This window comes from Sabethes cyaneus, chromosome 2 (genome assembly GCF_943734655.1).
Source record: "Sabethes cyaneus chromosome 2, idSabCyanKW18_F2, whole genome shotgun sequence".
Taxonomy (NCBI): domain Eukaryota; kingdom Metazoa; phylum Arthropoda; class Insecta; order Diptera; family Culicidae; genus Sabethes; species Sabethes cyaneus.
Genome location: NC_071354.1, coordinates 209,064,065 through 209,084,300, shown reverse-complemented (window position 1 = coordinate 209,084,300; position 20,236 = coordinate 209,064,065). Strand labels below are relative to the sequence as shown.

Below are 20,236 nucleotides of genomic sequence, written 5' to 3'. Positions count from 1 at the left end.
TACATTCGTTTTGGGCTCGCTAGAGTCACTTTTGGCTTTTTTAATTGAGGAAACTCCTTGTCGCGCTTCCTCCTGATCAACAAGGAAACCGAGAAGGGCGTAGTACCACAATGTTGGCTCGTGTACATCCTCCAACGAACTCCCCGTGCGACCCGTGGATGCCTTCACTTTTTTGAACTCTCTACGAAACGATGCTCGTAGAGAGTCGATTTTTTCCCGAACATATTTCAAGTCCGCGTCTGGCGTAATTTCCTTGGCCTTTTCCACCAGAATGCTGTACGATTCATTCCGCACATGTTTATTTGAGTAAAGTTTACTCTTGCAATCCCACAATGCTGGTTGACTGCGGTATAGTTCAATGAACTCGGTCCAGAAACCTTTGCTATTAGCAAAAGACATTGTAGGTCGCTTTAAATAACAGTATTTAAATTTAGTTTTCTCTGCATAAACTGGACTGAAGGTGGAACTGAAAACTGACAGATAAACATTAAAAGAGTATGTGTGAAATGTATTGAAAAAGTGCTCTCGCACAAACATCACTATACTGTTGGATGCAAGTCAGTCGGGGCTGGCAAGCCGAACACCGAGCCTAGCATCCAAACCGTCAACTTGGTTCGTAGCGTCCACACAAAGCCGAGCGTGTTGGCCGAACATGAATTCACCAACATTTTCGGCCAACATGTTCGTACGTGTATGGGGGCCTTAAGAGTCAAAACCGAACATTTAGTGAAAAAAAATTTTGACAGAAAAACTATTGAAATAAAAAAAGAACTGCTAGTTCAGTAAACGACGGGCTTTCAAATGATATAAAAAACCCACTTTTTTGGGAAAATTAAAATACCCAATTTCCTGTTAATCTGTTCTCTGTGGTGACGTTGAGATCCCTCAAATGATCCATTTTGACGATTTTGACAGTGAATTTTGTCATTTCATCCCAACTAGCGAACGCCCAACTAACGAACCGCCCAAATAACGAACCACCAGCTAGCGAATCTTTGCTGTACAGCCTGAATTCGTTAATTGGGCCACGACTGCACTCCAGCTGATTCGCTAATTGGGCCGACTGACAGTTGTTAGAAATTTCTAAACTCGAAAATTCCATACAATTTTGACATTCAAGTTGTCACATAGCCCAATTAGCGAACGCCCAATTAACGAACCGCCCAATTAACGAACCACCAATTAACGAAACTTTGCTGTATTATATTATTGTGCTTTGCAGCAAATTTACGAGTTCTACGCAAATTTTTTATTTGGACGTAAATTATTCTATACAATACATTGAAGATATGCTTGCCAAACAAAGGGGTGTACAGAGGTGTCAAATTTGAGGTAAACAGAGACGTCAAATAGCTAAATTGCAAATATGCGCGTGAGACGCAGAAAAACCCACGCTAAAAATTTTCGCGTGGGACTAGGGTTGCCAAGTCTGAAAATTGCAAAAACCGGCCGGTCGGTCCTGACATCAAATAATGCGGGGGGTTTTGGCAGCAGGAGAGGATTAGAGAGAGATTAGAGGATTTGCCTGTAATGTGTAATGTGCGTTAGACAGTCGCCGGTGGCATGTAACCGGCATAGAGAGAAAGTGGAGTCGGTTGACAGTTTTCCGTGTCAATTATTGAAGATAGCTAGTTTTTGATTAAGAAATACAGTGGACCCCCGTTCGTTTGAACGATTCCTCATGCAAACTAACGGGGTTAGCTTTTAATTTGAACAACTGGTAACCCTAAATATGGTGGAGCTTGTGTGAACTGGCTGCCCTGTTCTTTGTTATTGTTTTGGTTGTTCGATTCAGTTGGCAGTTGCAAGCAGCGAATATTTCATTCTCCGATCAGATTTCTACCATAATCGTTGGGAAAACGCATTTTGAAACAGATTAAACACGCTATCAGTACAAACAAATCGTGTTTATGTGCATTGTCTGCATAAGCAAATGATGTCATATTGAGAATGACATTTTTAATTTGCACGTCGTGCAAACCAACGGGGTTCAAATTAAAAAGTGTTCAGATTAAAAATGGTCAAACGAACGGGGGTCTACGGTACTTACTTTTGGCGCTAGTGGATAATTTAATGTATATTATCGCCAGAAGCAAGGTATTATCACAAGCCCATGGCAGACAACCATGTTCTCGCCGCCAACATCTCGTGTGTGCGAAAATGAGATAGCAATTCAGCACTGCGTTTCACTCAACTGCCAGCAGTCTGATTTGGGCCCGCTGTCAAATTTTGAGCCCCGGACATGCTGTCGCTGACGTTTATTGCAGCTCGATATAGAGATGTCGATGGGGTGTATTATCACTGCTAAACTAGTTATCTTCAATGATCCACTGTTCAGGATTGCTGATAAATTTATCAGAAAATTTAATAAACCAGGCAAAAAGTACAAATCCAGCTTCATACGTCGGAAAACCGGCCTTTTTGCCGAATTTACCGGCCACCGGCTTTGCAAGTGAAAAACCGGTCTGGCCGGCCAAAAACCGGCCACTTGGCAACCCTACGTGGGACTCTAAGGCTGTGAACCATTCGCGAAATTTTTAACTTTTTGGTTAAAATGTGACAGTTTGATGGTTATTTCTCCTCGAGTGGTTAAAGTCAGTTCAGAATGCGAACCATTTCATATTTGACGGATTGATAGTTTTTTTTTGCTCAATGAGAGCATATAAGGTGAGGATGAAAATATTATTTATTCTGTCCGAGTTAAAATTGGATGAATTTTTGATGTTCATTTGCTTTTATTTGATTCATCTCATTTCAACCCGGGTTGTTTGAACAAATTTATTATGCGATAAGCATCCATACCAATGTAAAAAAAAATCCAACGAAAAATCAGCGAAACACGTCGAAGCTCTCTTCCTCACCTGTGCATATCTCATTGGCTCTCAGAAGCGAACCATCGAACTGTCAAAACCTTGGTCAAAACTAACCATGCTCTCGAGCAGGGTTATTTTCGAAAAACCATCGAACTGTCACATTTTAACCAAAAAGTTAAAAATTTCGTGAAATGGTTATTCACAGTCTTTAGGGGGATTTTTTACAATAGGGTAACCAACCTATTTTGGACCCCATCAGAAGCTGTACATAATTTGGACACTTCCGTTTGATTTTGCTGTGAGTGTCCAAATTATGTACAGCTGTTGATGGGGTCCAAAATACGTTGGTTACCCTAACTCTTGGAGAATTAAAAAAATTTCCTGCAATGCACAATAGCAACTAAATTGTGAGTAAAAATGTATAAGAGTGTAAATTATTAAGCGCGGTCCCTTGAAAAGGTCTTTTGAATTGCTTGCCGGAAGTTGAATTGACATTCCCCTTTTTTGCATTCTCTCCTTTCATTGTTATTCGATTTTTTATGAATGACAAAATTGTCAACATTGATGTGTACCTGTACGATACGTTTTGCATTTTTTGCATATAACACCCGCAGAAACAGACCAGCTGACGTTTGATATTTCTTATCTATCAATAATTAGCCATACCTGCGCTGCTCAGTATCTAATGCGGGATATTCACTAACGGAGCTAATTCTCCTGCATTGTATTGTGTGTTGTGTTTAGCATTTTAACAGTGTTTTTTTTTATTATCTAAATCACTCACTAATTGAAATCTAGTTCTAGTCATGTCCAGTGAAAAATTTGATCTACAAAAAGTGCATCACTGCTTCCAGCAGTGTTTGATAGGCGAAAGCGACGTGTCCATCGATGCTTATCTCGATGCCTTCAGAGAACTGTACAAGTAAGTGCTATCAAATTGTTTATTGTTTGAACATGATTAGAAGTTCTAAATTAAAACTTTCAGGTTCTTCTCGCTGATGGGAACCGTTTTCGGTTTTGTCAGTAGCGATGTAAAGGAGAAGGTGGAAATTTTGCAGAAATTGCGAAGTCAAAAGGAAAATTCGGAAAAATTTGAAACTGTTCAGATAATGATGGAGTACGAACAGGATGCAAACCTGCTGGACAAAAAGGACTACGTATCAGGCAGTCGCACACTGCTGCGATTGCATCGAGGATTAGGTAAGGTGTGCTTTCGACTTTGATTCCCCGATGTTGGGTACTCAATCAGAAGGTATAGTTTAAGGTTTACCGACTGTTAATTGTATTCGGTGGTAGCTATAAGATTTAGCTTATCTTATCATTGAACAATTGTTTGTCACTGCTTCTGGGGGTCATATTTTTATGAACCCAGGAATGATTGATTTCAGATTATAATTTGTATACTCATATTCGCTTTCGCCGCCCCTTTCGCCTGATTGAAAGCGATTAGATTTGGTATATAATAGTATTATTTGAAAGCAATTAAGTACACGAACAATTGAGGCTCCAGGGCAAAAGATTGATAAAATTCTCTGTCTGACTTGTAAATTTTCGAATCCTGTTTTGTATGACCTATTTTATTTAAAAAAAAAAAAAGAAAAAAAAAATAGAGGAAAGGGTGTTAATCCTTGTGTTGTTTTTAGACTTCATTTACGTCTTCCTAAAACGCTTGGGCGAGTTAACCGAAGGAGATGCTAAAACAAACACTATCTGCCAGACGTCGTATAATGAAACGCTGGCACAATTTCATCCGTGGCTCATCCGGAAAGGTGCCGTCGTAGCCATGTACGCACTGCCTACGCGGGATCATCTGCTGGAGAAAGTATGCGTAGATGCCAATGAAGCGATTGTTTTGCTACCGGAGATGCTAGCCGTTGGCCGGCAGGTATACGATCGAACCCAGGCTCTGTACACCAAGTTCGATCTGCACGGTTTACCGTAATGGGCGAATCAGTGTCGCTACTGGTTGATACTCTACTGCATTATATCACACACTGGATTGGACTATTGGATTTTAGTAACTTAGGTTTCAGTTTTAGAAGCAAATGTGATAGTTATAGTATTTTTTATTTGTTTGAATTCGACTTTTGTACAGTTTTACCATAGTTTTGGTAGATACGTAAACGTTTGTTTTGAATTTTCGTTCTTTGTTCTTAGGAATTTTTATTGAACACTGCTCAATCTAAAATCATGTCGCTCAGAAATGTCTTTGCTACAATCTAGAATTTTATAATTCATAAATCATTCTACTGAGAAACTCGGCAATCACTTTGCATAACCATCTTGAAATTGTAATCTTCTGGTCCTTAATGATAGACATAGCGAAAATCAAAGTTGCTCGCTCTTTACTATAGTTAATCTAACAAAAAGAGCAAAGGCGCTTCAAGATAAAAAAAAATTCTATAACTCTAGGTTTTCCTTTGCCGAACTTATGTTTGTGATAAAAGTTTTATTCGCAGTTTCTGCATGCTTAGTTCATGCGAATCACTGTAAATTTTAATATATTTTTCAGAGCAGGCTCAATGTGTTGTTAGTAAAATTTACCAAAACCTTTTAAAGACATCTAGGTTAGTTACTGTTATTATGTCACGAAAGTATTTTTACTATAACACGTATCGCAAATGCAAATGTTTTTAAGTAACAAAATAAAACACAATCACCACAGGATTGGTGAGTACATACTATCGGACAGCATATTCCAAATAATAAAAAAAATCGGCTTATATCGTGTAGAAAATCCCTACATTATTTAAATGTACAAACAGCTTACGCTTGGAGTGAATAAAATCAATGGCATTGACAATAATTCTGTTTTGTTCGGCAATAACTAAAAATATCACGTTTATATTGGCTGGTAAACGACATCGGTGCATCGCATACTGTGAGCATGAGCATAAAATAGATTCCATGTTTGGGAAGGCTGATCATCGTCAACGTACCAGTTGCATCATCGGAAGCAAGTGGGAGTTCAACGGTTTGGCAGCCACACTTCCACATGACTCGAAGCTCGTCATCACCATCATTTCGAACGAAACATAGGATCATCATCTGATAATCACCCACTGAACCGACGATAGAGTCTGCAGTCACAGCTTCTGGGTAACCTCAATCATATTTCTGAGTTGCAGAAGGTATCATCGGCGACGTCACCAAAACTGCTCGCATCTCCATCTCGGGCAACGCTGAATTCAACGTTTTAGGAATCGAGACTATGAATCATTTCGATCTGTGGTCAGTGCCTATTAGAAGCCTGATCATCGTCAACGCCATCCAATAAACACAAGATGCGTTCATCAACCATTTCAAGCACTAGTTTTCCAAAGTACGCTGGGTAAGTTCACAAAAAGCGCAAGTGAAGCTGTACTTGAAGTCTGACGCACGACCTGTCTACCATCCAAAGTGACCCGTTGCATACGTTGGATTGCCCAAAGTAGACGCTCGAAAGCCTCCAGAAAAATGATATTATTTCTCCGGTTCAATTCTCGGACCGAGCAGCTTCAATAGTCATCGTACGCAACAATGTATCACTCCGTGTGTGATATATGCTGGATTGTGACCGGCAACCTTTGCCAAATCCAGCCGACATCTTTGCGGAACTGGCTATGGCACGCTATTTCACGCATCTCGACATTTCAGACGCCTATCTGCAGATCGAGGTTGAAGAAAATTCCCGCAAGTTGCTCACCGTGAACAAACACCGTTGGCTCTTTCAATACAGCCGATTCCCTCCTGGAGTCAAGTCAGTCAGCACCAGGCGCATTTCAGTGTATCATCAAAAGCATGGTAGTCGGCATACCTGGAATTAAGCCATACTTGGACGACATACTACGTGATTGCCTTCGTCCGCATTGAATTTGAAGCGAAAGCAGTTCGCAACGGCACCACTTCAACCTATCAGGTATGTTCCAAATGATCGTGGCTTAAACGAGCAAGGATGCAATTCAGCTGGAAGTGGTCTATTTCATCAAAACCATCGTCAGTTGGCCAACAAATGCGAAGCAGTTTGCCGGCCGTGATGTCGAGAAATTCGTTATCAGACGAGATGGACTTCAAGTTATCGACGAATGCGATATGTTCGTCGTACCATCGAAGTTTCGCAAGCTAATTATTTATCAGCTGTATCGTGGACACCCTGGGATGAACTGTATGAAATCTTTGTGGCACAGTTACATCTACAGCAATGTCGACGACGATATGACGCAGTTCGTTTGACTGTGCAAAGCGTGTGCTGCTGCTGAAGCAGCGAAGTCTCCAACGAAAGTAACCCTTGAGTCGTCGTTCATTCTGGTCCGGCCGTGGCAACGTGCTTTTATTCACTTCTCTGGCCCTATTTCGTCATCGTAGATGCTTTTTCCAAGTGGCCCGAAATGTTCCGCACTCGATCCAGCAACACCTCTGCCACCATGGACGTACTTCGTAAAACTTTTTCCTTTTTTGGCAACCCAAAGCCATTAGTTACGGTTAACGGAACGCAACTCACCAGCGAGCGGTTCCAGCAATTTTGTCGTGCAAATGGTACCATCCATCTCCGTACTGCTCCATACCACCCGCAGTCCAAAGGCCAAGCCGAAAGGTTTGTTGATTCCCTCAAGCGTGGCCTGAAGAAGCTGAGCTATGGAGAAGGTTCACCCACGCTGGGGCATCTGCACTCATTCTTTTGGGTGTACCGCTATACTTCAAACCCAAATACCACGGAATCAACATTTCCAGCTGAAGCGTTCCTCGGAAGACGAGTGCGCAACACGGTGGACCAGCTAAGGAGACCTGATCCTGTAACCCAAGCTGAAAGGAACCGCAAACAAGATGAGCATTCCAATCGTCGACATTGAGCTGTCAAACGCGACTTCAAAGAAGCCGACGTGGTCTACGTTGAGCGGCACTGCCGAAATACCGAGTCATCGAACAGAAGGGTTCCGTAAACTACATCGTTGCGCTGGACACGGCAGGACGATCGAAGTTGGTGAAGCCGCATGTGAACTAAATGTGTTCTCGATACGATTGTGACACTTCTGTGGGAGAAACGCAGCAACTGCAAGAGTCGATCCAGCAGAAAGTTCCTCTGACTCGAAACCTGTTCCGATTATTGAATAAGCAGAGGATGAAGCTTCATCCACACCAACACTGAAGCTTTCTGATCAAGATGAAGTGGTCTACTATTAAGAGGAGGAGATGTAGCAGGCCTTGCTCTGCCAATACTGTGAGTTTGATTTGTTTGATAAAGAATGTAATTCGTTAGTCATCCACCGAGCAAGATAGACTGTTTTAGTCACTCCGAACTACCAGTCTATTACTTTGGTTACAATAGGAGGTAGATTGGAATGGAATGACCAGTGAATTAGAGGAATTATGTTCATCTAGTCACTTCGTAAGTCAATTAATGCGAATTATACTTATCTTAAGGTCTCAAATATCTATATTTTCAACGATTCACACTTAAGTACCTAAACTAAATTTAAAATGCCTTTAAGCCGGATTCAAACGACGGTCGAGTTGAGTACCACTTCAGGGATTGATTTTCCGAAATTGTTAAAGATGTTCGCATCCATCAGCAAACCTGCAAGGTAAGTGGTTGGTTATTAAGACTTTAATGTTCAGTAGTTGCATCGAATCCGGCCGACCTCCTATGCTGGCGGTCATGAAGCAAACGATTGATCCGGTGATGAAGGCTCGCAAGGCTACAGCTGTAAAAACCTTGCGCTTTTCCGGCACCATTGCACTCAGAGCTCCGATTAAAATGCCAAGCGAACTGGGATTGGCAAAGCCGCAAATTGCATAGGTGGCAATCGCCGCCGACCGTGGCGACAGAAATTTTTCTTTAATGAACTCCCCTAGTCGCTGGTAAGCGACGAACTCATTGATGACCGTTTTTATTCCTATCAGCTTGCCGACGTAATAGCTTTCATCCCAAGGCACGCCCATTACGAAGGCTAGTGGACGAAAGACGGCTCCGAAAATGTTCTCCAATAAAACGTCCTCCAAACCTACCAGCGTTCCCAGCCATGACAAAACGCCGTTCAGGAAGGCAATAAAGGACACAAATGCTATCAGATTGGCAATGATACCCAAGACTAGAGCGGTAGCTATGCTAGCACCGTTTGAAGCCGCATCCAAGACGGACGAATCGGTGCTGGAAAACACACAAATACCTATGAGATTGTGCTGCAGATTTAACAAACTCACTGTGTTCTTAGCTTACGATTTTTCCATTTGAATATTGTCCGAGCGTGTCTTACTTTCCTCCGTTTCCGGATAGATCAATTTAGCAAAACAGAGAGCTGCCGGAGCGGCCATTACGCTGGCCGTGATAAGATGTGCAGGTTCCGCACCGAAGGAGATGTACGCCGCTAGTACTGTTCCCGAAACGGTGGCGAACCCAGAGGACATGATGGCATGTATTTCGGAGTAGGTTAGGTCTTTGATATACGGTCGAATCAGGAGTGGCGATTCACCCATCCCCAGAAAAATGTTAGCCGCCGAGATAATACTTTCGCAAACCGTCGTCCCCAGTATAGACTGCAGCACCCAACCGAGTTTCAGTACGATCCACTGCATCGCTCCCAGATAGTACAGAATCGAGATGCAAAAACTAAAAAAGTATATCACAGACAGTACGGCAAAGGCAAAAACCGCCTCTTTGCGAACGATGAATTCTCCGTAGACGAAGACGGCACCGTCAGCCGAATAGTTCAGGAACGTTGCAACCTTATCTCCGACACAGCTGAATATACTGCGGCCGACCTCCCATCGGATGCAGAACAAACCAAGCAGAAACTGAAAGACTACGCCTAACACGACCGGCCGATAGTTGATCTGAAATAGGTAATTTAAATATAAGATTTATTTTATTTCAATTTTAACTTAACTTTCGTAAATCTTACTTTGGTTGGGTGTTTGGAGCACAGGAATGCAATTCCAAACAGAACTACCATTCCGACCAACGACATCAGCCTTTGCGGGTCGTCTCGTGTTTCAAAGAAACAAAATAGGGCAAATCCTACCAGAACGACTCCGACTGCCGCTAGTTTGGCATATCTGAAGGATTAAATGTGTATGAAAAGTTAGCGTAAATTCAGCAGGAGCAGAGTATTATCGCGTGGTTATCTTACATGCTTTTGAATGTTTCCCGCAAGAATTTGGACGTTGGTTTGGATATGTTTTGCTTGAATGCCTTACCAATCAGTGGTTTCAAGATTTGGAAGTAGAGCAATCCCAGGTACAGGAAACCCACCAGTAGTACAAGCATTCCGTAACCGTCGCACCACTGCATGCCACAGTTTTGCCGACATTTTTCCTCTGCAAGAAAGAAGTGTTGAGAACGATCGATGTACGATAAATATGTGAGTTTTTTTTCAGAACAAAACTGTCTTATATTAACTCGCAAAACGTACGCTTATCGCAAGACTTATCGTATATCAGATATAAAATTTTGAAAAAAGAACCTTAAATAAAACTTCAAAATATTTACTGAAATCTGCAAAAAAGCGTTGCTAAAAAGTATGTTGTAGCTTTGTTAACAGTGTATTTCTATCAGTGTTCGTTCAACCTTGTAGATAAGAATTATCATTCATTTAAGAAAGATTAGTAAAATCACAACTTCATTAACAATGTTAATGTACTGTCTGTATACGCAACGAAAAATGTTATCTCGAGTGGGTCTATAACTGATATTCTGGTTAATCCGCTACGAACGACGCGCCGATTTGAGAAATTTAGTATTGCCTAATCTATTATCGAAAGCTTCAATTGTTTTAATCGTTGGTTTCACTTAAAGATAGTGTTATCCTTATCAGTCTCTCTGCGTTCTACCCGTGACGATATCCCGTGTAGTTTCGTAACTGAAGCATACCCACCTGTCTCGAGGTAGTGATTGGTGGCAAAACCGAAGAATATGATGACCCCAGCGTTGAGTGCCACGATCCATGCTATCCGTATGTGCGTCTTGTAAGTGTCCAGTATTTTCTTCAACTTGCTCGTCACTTCACTTCCGCCATCCGGTTGGGACTCTGTCGTGGTAAGTGGTGAGGTAAATGCAGGCGACTAAAAGCGAATGGAATTGAGGAACGGTTAGTGAAGGCACGAACATGGCGAACATGGTTGCTCGAAATGTGTCGATACTTAATACCTAGCAATATTTTATTACTCATCTGATCAGACAAACATTGTCATTAAAAACGTTGATCCACGTGAGGCACAAAAATATATTGAATATTGTTACATTGTGCTTATATGTACAGACATATCATACAGTGACCAAGAAAAAATAAACCAATGCAACCAAATGTAAAATTCTCAGAGGAATACTTTAGAAGAACTTTGCCAGTTGAAATTCCATAAAGTGTCAAGAAACACAGGTTATGTTTAGCGAAATGGACCAACCATTCCAAAACACAAAAAAAAACGTTATGTTGTAGGACACAGGCTCATATTTTGAACCGACTTTTATCTAGTCGAAACACTCTATTTTATGTATTTTGCAATCCGTTTTGCAAAAAGTTGTGATACGGATGAGACTCTTTTCTAAAATATAAAATACAGTTTGTAGGCCAAAAATAGTAGCAAGACAAATTGGACACAGCTGTTTATGATTTGTACTAAAACAAACCGATTTTGATGGTAACCATTGAATAACAACAAATTAGAAAAATAATTTCTTTCAACGAAAATTTACTACTCATGCCAAGGGTTTCATTGTTTTGGTCGTCACTGTAGTAATCATTTTGCGACGAAATGGTCAAATCCGCTATACGGCATTGATATATTCAAGTGTCCTATGTGTCTGATGCTGAAGTGTTAAATAAACGACCATATCGACGTATATCGGCTGCTTCAGATGCTTTATTTTCTTCAATGAATGCACGAATAGATGTAGATAGGCTTTGTTATCAATCAATAGTGTGGGCGTAGCTATTTTACGCAAAGGCGCTTCGGCACATTGTCCTGAAAATGTGAATTAATTATGTGAAGTGTATAGTATGCAATGAAAATAATGAAGCTGAAGCTTTATGCGTTTGTGTGAATTGACGTTTTCAATGAAGACAAACGTGCTCTATCAAAAGTGTGAAACTAATTTTATCGAATTCTCGATGAAATAAGAAAAATATATATCATTTAATTTAATGTATGTATACCTACGACCAGGGATGGTTTGATCACTTTGACTCAATTTTGATTCATTTGACAGTACCGTCTCAGCAGAGTAAAATTTTACAAATTGATGTATGGGACTTTTGTAGAACTAGTTACTATCTACAATTTCGCTGAACAAAGTGTTGCTGTAAGTTTTGTAGTTACAGCGCTACAATGCTAGTACCTCCCTAGTAAATGAACGTTCATTTAGTTTAGTTCAGTTTAGTTACAGCAACACTTTGTTCAGCAAAATTGTAGATAATAACAATTTCTATAAATGCTTCATACATAACTTTGTCAAGTTTGGCTCGGCTAAGACGTTAACGTCAAATGAATCAAAATTGAGTCAAAGTGATCGAACCATCCCTGTCTACGACAGAGAAATACTTATGTTTTACAAAATGCTTAGAAAAACCGGCATTTTTCCTAGGAACATTTTCGTTGTATAATAGCTTATCAAGCGCTTGTTTCACGGGTATTAACTATACAATAGCCAAATAAGCTACTCTTCGGTCCTGGTCAATAACGGAGTAGCAGCACACGGGCGGTATCCTATGCTTATGCTTATACTTAATAACCAAATAAGCTACTCTTAAACAAAAATGTTTTACTCCATTAAGTATTCCTTTATGTCAGATCATTAGAGCAAGGACTAATGCAGACTGCATGTCTGGTATGTGTATGATTATGAGTATCTATTGCCTCCCGCGTGGCTCGGGTATGAAATGGGGAAGGCTTATGAGGAAGCATCCAACATAGCTCCAGTCATCCCAAGCCCCTACCTAGCGCCTCCACGTGGCCTTACCCGGTAATGCTCTATTGAGTAGCCAAGCTAGGAGGTGCGATGACGGGTGGTTCCCAGCTGCCTGATCTCAAAACTGTGGGTTTGGATGACGGCTGAGCCATACGACCTTGTTAGTAGGTAAGCTTAACATAAGTTATTTTAATTATTTGTTTCGTTTTAGCTTATGAAGGAAGAACCTCCTACTGTACAGTGAAAACTCAAACCGAAGAAAATTTAAATAATGCTCATGGATACCAGAAGAAAAATTAAATTAATAATGGAAGCACTCATGTAAACTCAAATGATGCAACTCTATTCCTTTCGAAGGACTGCTGGTGAGATTGTTCTATTTTTGTCTATGGGTTATTCCACGGGAAATTTACAGTCAAAATTTTTTTCTCTTCAGGACACTTTTTTTACGTTTTTTGTGCAAAAAAATCGACACGTATTTTTTTATTTCGATGTCACTGTTGGAATTCGCAAGATATGATTTTTTAAAGTATTGTAATCCGAAAAAATACTATTTTTTAAATACTGATTGTAAACATAGTTTGTAATATCAAAAAATGACTTTCTACCAGATGTGTTCACTATTCCACAAGCTTTCAAAATGGGTATACCGTACCTCCTCTCGATTGTTTTTCAATAGTTAAATAGTGCATTTTTATAAACAATTGCAATTTTTTCAAAGTTGGAACTTTTTTTTTCGATTTTTTTTATTTTAAAATATTTGTTGATCTTTCTCGAAGAAGCATGCAAAAATTGGAAATGGAGAAATGAAAACTCTAGAAGCTATGAATTTTTATATCGAAGCGCGCACGTTAATGCAAACGAACGGACGAACACGCGCGCTTCAACGACACGTTACACTTAATAGCATCAAAGGCGGCTTCGTTATGAAGCTGCCCGTGGGTTAGAATATCGATTGAGCATAACCGCTTGTTTCACTTTGACACACGCGCTGAGACATAAAATGATCTAATTTTCATCATTTCTTAGGTGGATTTAATGAATACTCCAAAAGTTCTACTGCAATTTTCTATCGTATCTAATTTCAATACCATGCATGAGAAATGAGGAATCTAGGACAGTCGCTGTTATTACTTATTGTGAAGAGTTAAAAATAATAACAAACTGTAAAAAAGTAAACAACCTTTTAACACTGAAACGCACGACAGGGTTTTGACTTACCTCGTTATTACTAATTGTGCCGCTTTTGCGGTGAGATAGCTGCATGCCATTCTGAGATATAATAAAACACGATAAACGATAAGATTAGTAACGCAGCGAAGGGTGCTGGCGCGAATGATCATTAGAATAACAAGCCTACGAACCCGAAGAGTTCATAGAATTGTTCTTCTACATGTGAGCCTTACCGCATCATGCTCATATGCATCATTCTGAACTCCGCTCATGCTGAATATGTTATGCTAACAACTAACAAGATAAATGTTATCTTGAAAATATCATCCGAGATATGTCAAAAATTGCATTGCAGGTATTCCAATACGTGTTACATCTCCGGTAGAACTGTAAACAGACAAGAAAAGAATTTAAATCAATATTAAATATAAAATAAAGGTAAATCATCATATCGCAAACAAAAATACGGTCGATATCTCTATTTTAATTCGGAGAAAGCTCTCTCCCCTTTCATACTAACATCTTCAGTCAATACTTTTTTTGACTGAAATCTAAATGCCAGGAAAAATTATTAGGCCTTGAGCGCTAATAACTCAGCTATTTTATAATCGATCTTCAACAGGCTCTATAGATTAGAGGTTAACAAACGAAATACATTTTCTTTGGTACAGAATTGGTGTTTAGGCCGGCATACCCGCGCGGTCGCACGAAACCTGTTACAAATTCTAGTGGACAATCCCTAGTCGTATACAATATCATTGGCTGCTCAGAAATGTTTTCATTGTTTCCTTTTCTCTCTTATTTAAATACAGAGTGCAAAGTGTTAAGAAAAATCGATGAAATTAGGCCTCGCTGCTTTGGACTGAATAGTTATATAATATGCCAAACAACTCTGCTCTGCTTACACGTCGATTCAAGAAATATCAATAGACGACATTTTGTGCTTTTCTTAATATTGAAGGCGCTTTCGATAACACGTCCTTCGCATCGATTAAACGACAAAAGGGAATCCACCATACTACAATGAGCTGGATTCAAGCAATGCCTTCGAGCAGAGAAAGCACAGCATCATTAGGAGATACCTGTGGGTGACCACAGGATGTCCACAAAGAGTTCACTCCCCCTTGCTTTGGCCACTGGTGGCAGACACATTCCTTCGCAAGCTATCGCAGCTTGGTCATGAGACTATTGCTTCAGCATCTTTGGCTCGAGCAGCACGTTCCTCATAATCATGCGGAAGACTATTGCTTAGGCCGCCGACGTAGAACTTATCGTTAGAGGAAAGTTTGATGTAGTATTGTCAAGTCGTTTGCTAGGACGGTTACTAGGGGCTAGGACGGACGGTTAGGGGCTTAATATAAACCCTGCAAAAACAATTGTTATACCATTCATTAGGTGAAGTATGTTTACCCTTCCCATACTTAATGGTGTCAGCTTCAGTAATGATGTCATACTCTTCGGAATAATTTTGGATAAAAAGCTGAACTAGGCTGCTCGCCTGCTTCAGATTATGCTGTTAAGAAAGGGGGACGTTGGATGTTGAATCAAATACGACAGTTTAACAGTTTATCTAGCGAAACCCTCATTAGCTAAAACACTATTCAACTTAACCCGTATTGAACTATGCACAATCACGAGCTCCTAATTGGACACTGTCCCGCTCTTTATCATTTAAAAGATATCGGGTGATACCGACGATCTAGCAAAGGGTGAACTTGTGCATTTCATAACCTCTGTTCACTAACTTTTATCCCTACCTCCACGTGGGACTGGCTGGGGTAGGCAACCTCGGTTGTCGTACGCTAACAGGAAAGTGGGCACAATGGCTCTCGTCCGCCTTAAGATGGACCTTACGCTAACAATCTACTGTACCCAAAGACAAAAAGTTAATAAAAATGAAAGAAGAAATCAACCTGGATTATTGGCAACGACCTTTAGTATGAAAACACGGAACGAATCGGAATATGGAATATACTGACCCTTGGCCAGTAGGGCAAGCTGTTTCAACTTGCAGGGGAAGTTGGCCGCCAGAAGGTGAACACAAGACGTCATTCGAGCAAGTCTGGCATATGAAGTAAAAGAGCTATTCAAGAAAGAGGAGTTAGTTTCCTAGTGAGCCCAGAGCACATGCGGCCCTGATGAAGTGGGATAAACTAAAGCCGATAAACGAAAGAATAATCGTTGCCAGATTCAGAACACGGGTTAGAAATCTTACGCAAACTAGTGCTACGCGCCAACAGATGCTGCCGATCTGCAGAAGATAGAGAGTTTCGGCAGCCTGCCTGACAGCGTGGTTGAGAAAATCCTGAAGGGAGACATCCAAATCCACTTGTTCGACTTCAACGCGGAGATTGGCTCAAACAACCAGGGAGCTGTTTACAGAATTCCCAAGTAACAATGTGGATTTTATTACACTCTTATGATGGCATTTAAGACCAAAATTGGTCTTGAAGACTACCATAAGAGCACAATAAAACTCACATTGTTGCTTGAACTTTGGTAATAACAATATGGACATTGGTGGATCGGTCTTTCCCCATAGACCAGCACATAAAGTCACGTGGGTTTCCCGTGACGGCCGAACAGAAAACCAAATCGGCCACATCTGCATTAGCCGAAAATGGCGAAGGAGCCTCCTTGATGTATGCAACAAATGCAGCGCTGCTATTTCATCCGACCATCATCTTGTTATCACTGAGAAACTATTGCGCGTCGCACGTGTCCAACGACGGGAGGAGAAAGTTTGCTGCCGTTACGACGTCCGTCGATTGGAGAATCCTGAAGCGAACAACTTGAATCCTGAGCCTTGGAGTTGCCACTCGGCTGATCCGTCAAAGAGCAGTGGACCGGCATCAATAACGCCTTCATCACGACCAGTGACGAAGGCGTGCGCAGCGGGCGGAGGGATGGAAACTTGGAGGAAGATCGACGAGCAGAGACAGGTGAAAGCCGGCATTGAGCGAGCGCGAACTAGATCGGCTAAGACAGCTGCCCGTCAACGGTACGTCGAACAGAAGAGGGCTGTTAAGCGAGCTTGTAGGCGGGAAAAGAGAGCCTGGACTAACTCCCTAGTACACATGAATACAAAGATGCCGCTAATGAACAGAGCTGGTCAACTACTGACTGACCGTACAGAACAGTTTAAGCGATGGACCGAACATTTTGAACAACTTTTCCGAGTTTCAAATGTCATAGACCAACAAAACCGGTAGCGTATGACGCCAACAGTTCGTCGCATTAATTGCGTCAGCTCTGAGGTGCCATCACTGGGTGAAATTGAAGCAACCATCAAGAGTATAGAACCCAATCGAGCGCCAAGAAAAGACTGTATTTCAGCTAAAATGCTCACAGTTGACCCATCTTTGTCAGCCGAGATGATGCATCAGCTTATTAGCAATAAATGGAAAACCAATTGGTATATTGGGCATAATGATCAAAGTGCTCCCTATACCTAACTGAATGTGGTAACAAGCGAGGCATTACGTTTCTCGGTATTACTCTCAAAGTATTCTGTAAAGTAATCCTTAACCAGATCCAGGAGCAGATAGACGCAATTCTCCGGCTGCAGAAGGCTGGATTTCATACTGGCCGATCATGTGTAGACCTTATCATAACGCTCCGCTTTACTTTGTAGCAGATCAACTTCTGCTGGTGTTCATTGACTTCGAAAAGGTGTTCGACCAACTCAACCACGAAAACATCTGTGGCGCACTTAGGCGTAGAGGAGTTCTAGATAAGCTAGTCTATCTCATCGAGGCTCAGTACGAGGCATTCCCGTGCAAGGTTTTGCACCACGGAGTCTTGTCCGACCCTATAAGGGTAAGGGCTACTGCTGGCGTGAGACAAGGCTGCATTTTATAACCGCTTCTGTTTCTCATCATTATGGATTAAGTATTAGTAGGAGCAATTAAGTAAAGAAGTAAAGAAAGTAAAGTCAAATTCATATAAGTTTTACTTTTCTTTAACTATATTGCAACGATTAGTAGATACAAATCTTTTCCAAAAGTTTATAGTAATATCGACGCGACAATTCAATGTCGTGCCTCGTCAATTTGATAAAGGTCATTGTTGCACGCTTCGACGGTTACCAAACGATACAAATAATTGGAGAACCCCTGTAAAAAGTACCCAATACAATTGGTCATTATTCAAACGTGATTTATTACTAAAATTAGCTGTCAGAAAGTTTTCGATAAGATTCAGCCTCTTAGGGCTATAATATAAGTTTTGATAACAAATGTGTCGAGTAATAGTACAACACGGAACATCGATAGTAGATTGTTCTTCTGATCAATGTTAGCTTTAGGACGTCAGAGAATGAGATAAACTCAAAGTTCATTATAAAGTGCTATGATAACGGGACCGTATCACGTGAAGTTTTATACATATTTCGCTTTTTATTTGATTCCTAAAAAACCACTGATTGCAAATGATTCCACTCACCAAATTATTGCTGCAGCTGCGTTAGGTTGTTTACCTTTCCTAGAACCTGTTAATCATCCAGAGAGAAAGCCAATCTAGTTTATTTAATATTCAGTTGATATTCACGTTTTATTGACACGGTTGTTTGTGTTACGATTCCAGTAAACAGTTGTTTCGCACTAATTCACTTTCCTGGTATCACAGTGTTTCTTCGAAAGAAAAAGCTTGTTTAAAAATGCTTAACTAAAAGTCACTTGATAATCCCCGCATAGAAGTCACTTGATGATCTTCGCTGTTGCTTCGAATGACACGCTGGGTACAGACAAACTCGAGCCCAAGTACGATCACAAACCATCTATGAGTCACACAAATTAACCGGTGGGATTTACCATTTCCCTGGTGCACTTCACGTCGGTAGTCCTTGGCGAACGAGCTTCGCGGTTTGGCTGCTATTTTTACCTGTTCGCTGACTGCTATCGAATGTTCGGCTGTCGCGAAAACGACTGATGGCTTCGTCGCCGCCAACAAGTGGTATTATACTGCCGGTTGATAGCCCATGATATGCGGCTTGTTAGAAGGCATTGCTGCGACTAGATATGGATGTATGGGTTAATGATAGGGCGTCTGATATGTCTATATGTAATAGCTAGCCGAATTTAGCTAGCCGAAAATAGTAAACTGAGCGCTTTGAATTTGAAAAAAATACTCGAGATGAATCTAATACCTATTGATTTACCATTCTGACAGATGCTTTTTGTTTCCGATTCCATTTCTATCTTCAGTTTACCATCCAGTTTCCCTAACGAACTAAACCAGGTATAACAGCACTTCACTGGTTATTGAGAAAAAATTTGCCACTTATAAATATTGAAGTATTACTTAATTAAGCTAGCTACCGTACCGTAAGACATTTTCAATGCACTTTGTACTTTTACTTTTTTTTTCATCTAATATTGGACATTGAGTGATTACTGAATGGAATTTCGACGAAGATAATCTTCCACTTTCTACCTGAAGCTACATTGCACTGCACTGATAATAAATGAGTACTGTAATCCGGAGGCAAATTAGTTACGGTTTGAAATTAATCGAACGTACAATTGAAAAGGTGAATTTTTTGAGAACCTCTAACCCTCTAACGGTTAGACGGCCTTCGCTCTTAGAATCTTAGAGCCGCATAGAAAATTTGTTTTGAACTTACAACTTAAAAAATGTGTTGAGAACAAATTTCTTGACATGTTGATTTAACATCACAATATTCTAACAATGCGTTCAAAAACAAGAATTTAGGAAAATTAAAAAAAAATTATTGTGCGAATATTTTTTATTTTTGAAGACAAAGGACAAGCAGAACAAAATGATTGACCCCGAATTTTATCTATGAATTTCAATTTGGTAATATGTATATCTGTAATGAAAAAACATCCGAGTAGAGTGTTAGAAATGAAAAGCGAAGAAGGGAAATAAGACTACCTCTAATTTCTATTTACGGTATTGTCCGTTAAAGGGTTTAAAAAATCCAACAAAAATTTGGATAACATGTTGCGATTTTTGTTATTTTAGGTTATTACTGGGTAGGAAATAAACTGAAAATTGTATAAATATCCATAAATTTTCAGAAAAACACATGATGAATTTCGCTCCGGATTACGGTACTGATGATTTCATTCAAGCCTGATTTGCGTCTTTATTGCTTGCGACGTAAATCATGGTGGCAAATCTAGGACCATGGAGGCCTGAACAATGGTTTGATTGAATGGTTTTATTCTATATTGAACCTGGTTTTGGAGTTAGATAAAGAAAGCTACCGTGTTTGATTAGATTCAGTATTGTTTTGCCTTTCTACTATATAAATATATAGTATAAAGGTATAGAAATCACTCGAAAAACCGGAAATTGAAAGAAGGTCCTGCGGGCCGAATGTCATATACCATTCGACTCAGTTTCG

General features: G+C 40.4%; 2 protein-coding genes across 2 annotated transcripts; one reads left to right on the top strand and one right to left on the bottom strand.

The window, feature by feature from the left end:
* Positions 1–3,389: 3,389 nt before the first annotated feature.
* On the top strand, positions 3,390–5,611 carry LOC128735025 (ceramide-1-phosphate transfer protein). Its single transcript, XM_053829484.1, has 3 exons — positions 3,390–3,735; positions 3,799–4,013; positions 4,457–5,611. Exons 1-3 carry the CDS (start codon positions 3,620–3,622, stop codon positions 4,753–4,755), a joined length of 630 nt encoding a protein of 209 aa, XP_053685459.1. The 5' UTR covers positions 3,390–3,619; the 3' UTR covers positions 4,756–5,611.
* A 2,606-nt stretch (positions 5,612–8,217) lies between these two features.
* Positions 8,218–18,770, bottom strand: LOC128734700 (sodium/nucleoside cotransporter 1). The gene is made up of 9 exons (XM_053829010.1): positions 18,310–18,770; positions 14,100–14,253; positions 13,915–13,965; positions 10,664–10,850; positions 9,920–10,106; positions 9,692–9,845; positions 9,010–9,623; positions 8,432–8,940; positions 8,218–8,367 (listed from the first exon to the last, which is right to left on the bottom strand). The coding sequence occupies exons 2-9, from the start codon at positions 14,136–14,138 to the stop codon at positions 8,288–8,290; spliced, it is 1,821 nt and encodes a 606-aa protein (XP_053684985.1). The 5' UTR covers positions 14,139–14,253; positions 18,310–18,770; the 3' UTR covers positions 8,218–8,287.
* Positions 18,771–20,236: the final 1,466 nt, after the last annotated feature.

Bases quoted from the DNA above. Each gene is read 5' to 3' on its own strand.
- LOC128735025 (XM_053829484.1), top strand. From the start codon at position 3,620: ATGTCCAGTGAAAAATTTGATCTACAAAAAGTGCATCACTGCTTCCAG. The intron at 3,736-3,798 runs GTAAGTGCTATC...TAAAACTTTCAG, and splicing joins GCCTTCAGAGAACTGTACAA to GTTCTTCTCGCTGATGGGAA. The intron at 4,014-4,456 runs GTAAGGTGTGCT...TGTTGTTTTTAG, and splicing joins GCGATTGCATCGAGGATTAG to ACTTCATTTACGTCTTCCTA.
- LOC128734700 (XM_053829010.1), bottom strand. From the start codon at position 14,138: ATGAGCGGAGTTCAGAATGATGCATATGAGCATGATGCG. The intron at 13,966-14,099 runs GTAAGGCTCACA...ATTATATCTCAG, and splicing joins ATGCATATGAGCATGATGCG to AATGGCATGCAGCTATCTCA. The intron at 8,941-9,009 runs GTAAGCTAAGAA...TGTGTTTTCCAG, and splicing joins AATATTCAAATGGAAAAATC to CACCGATTCGTCCGTCTTGG.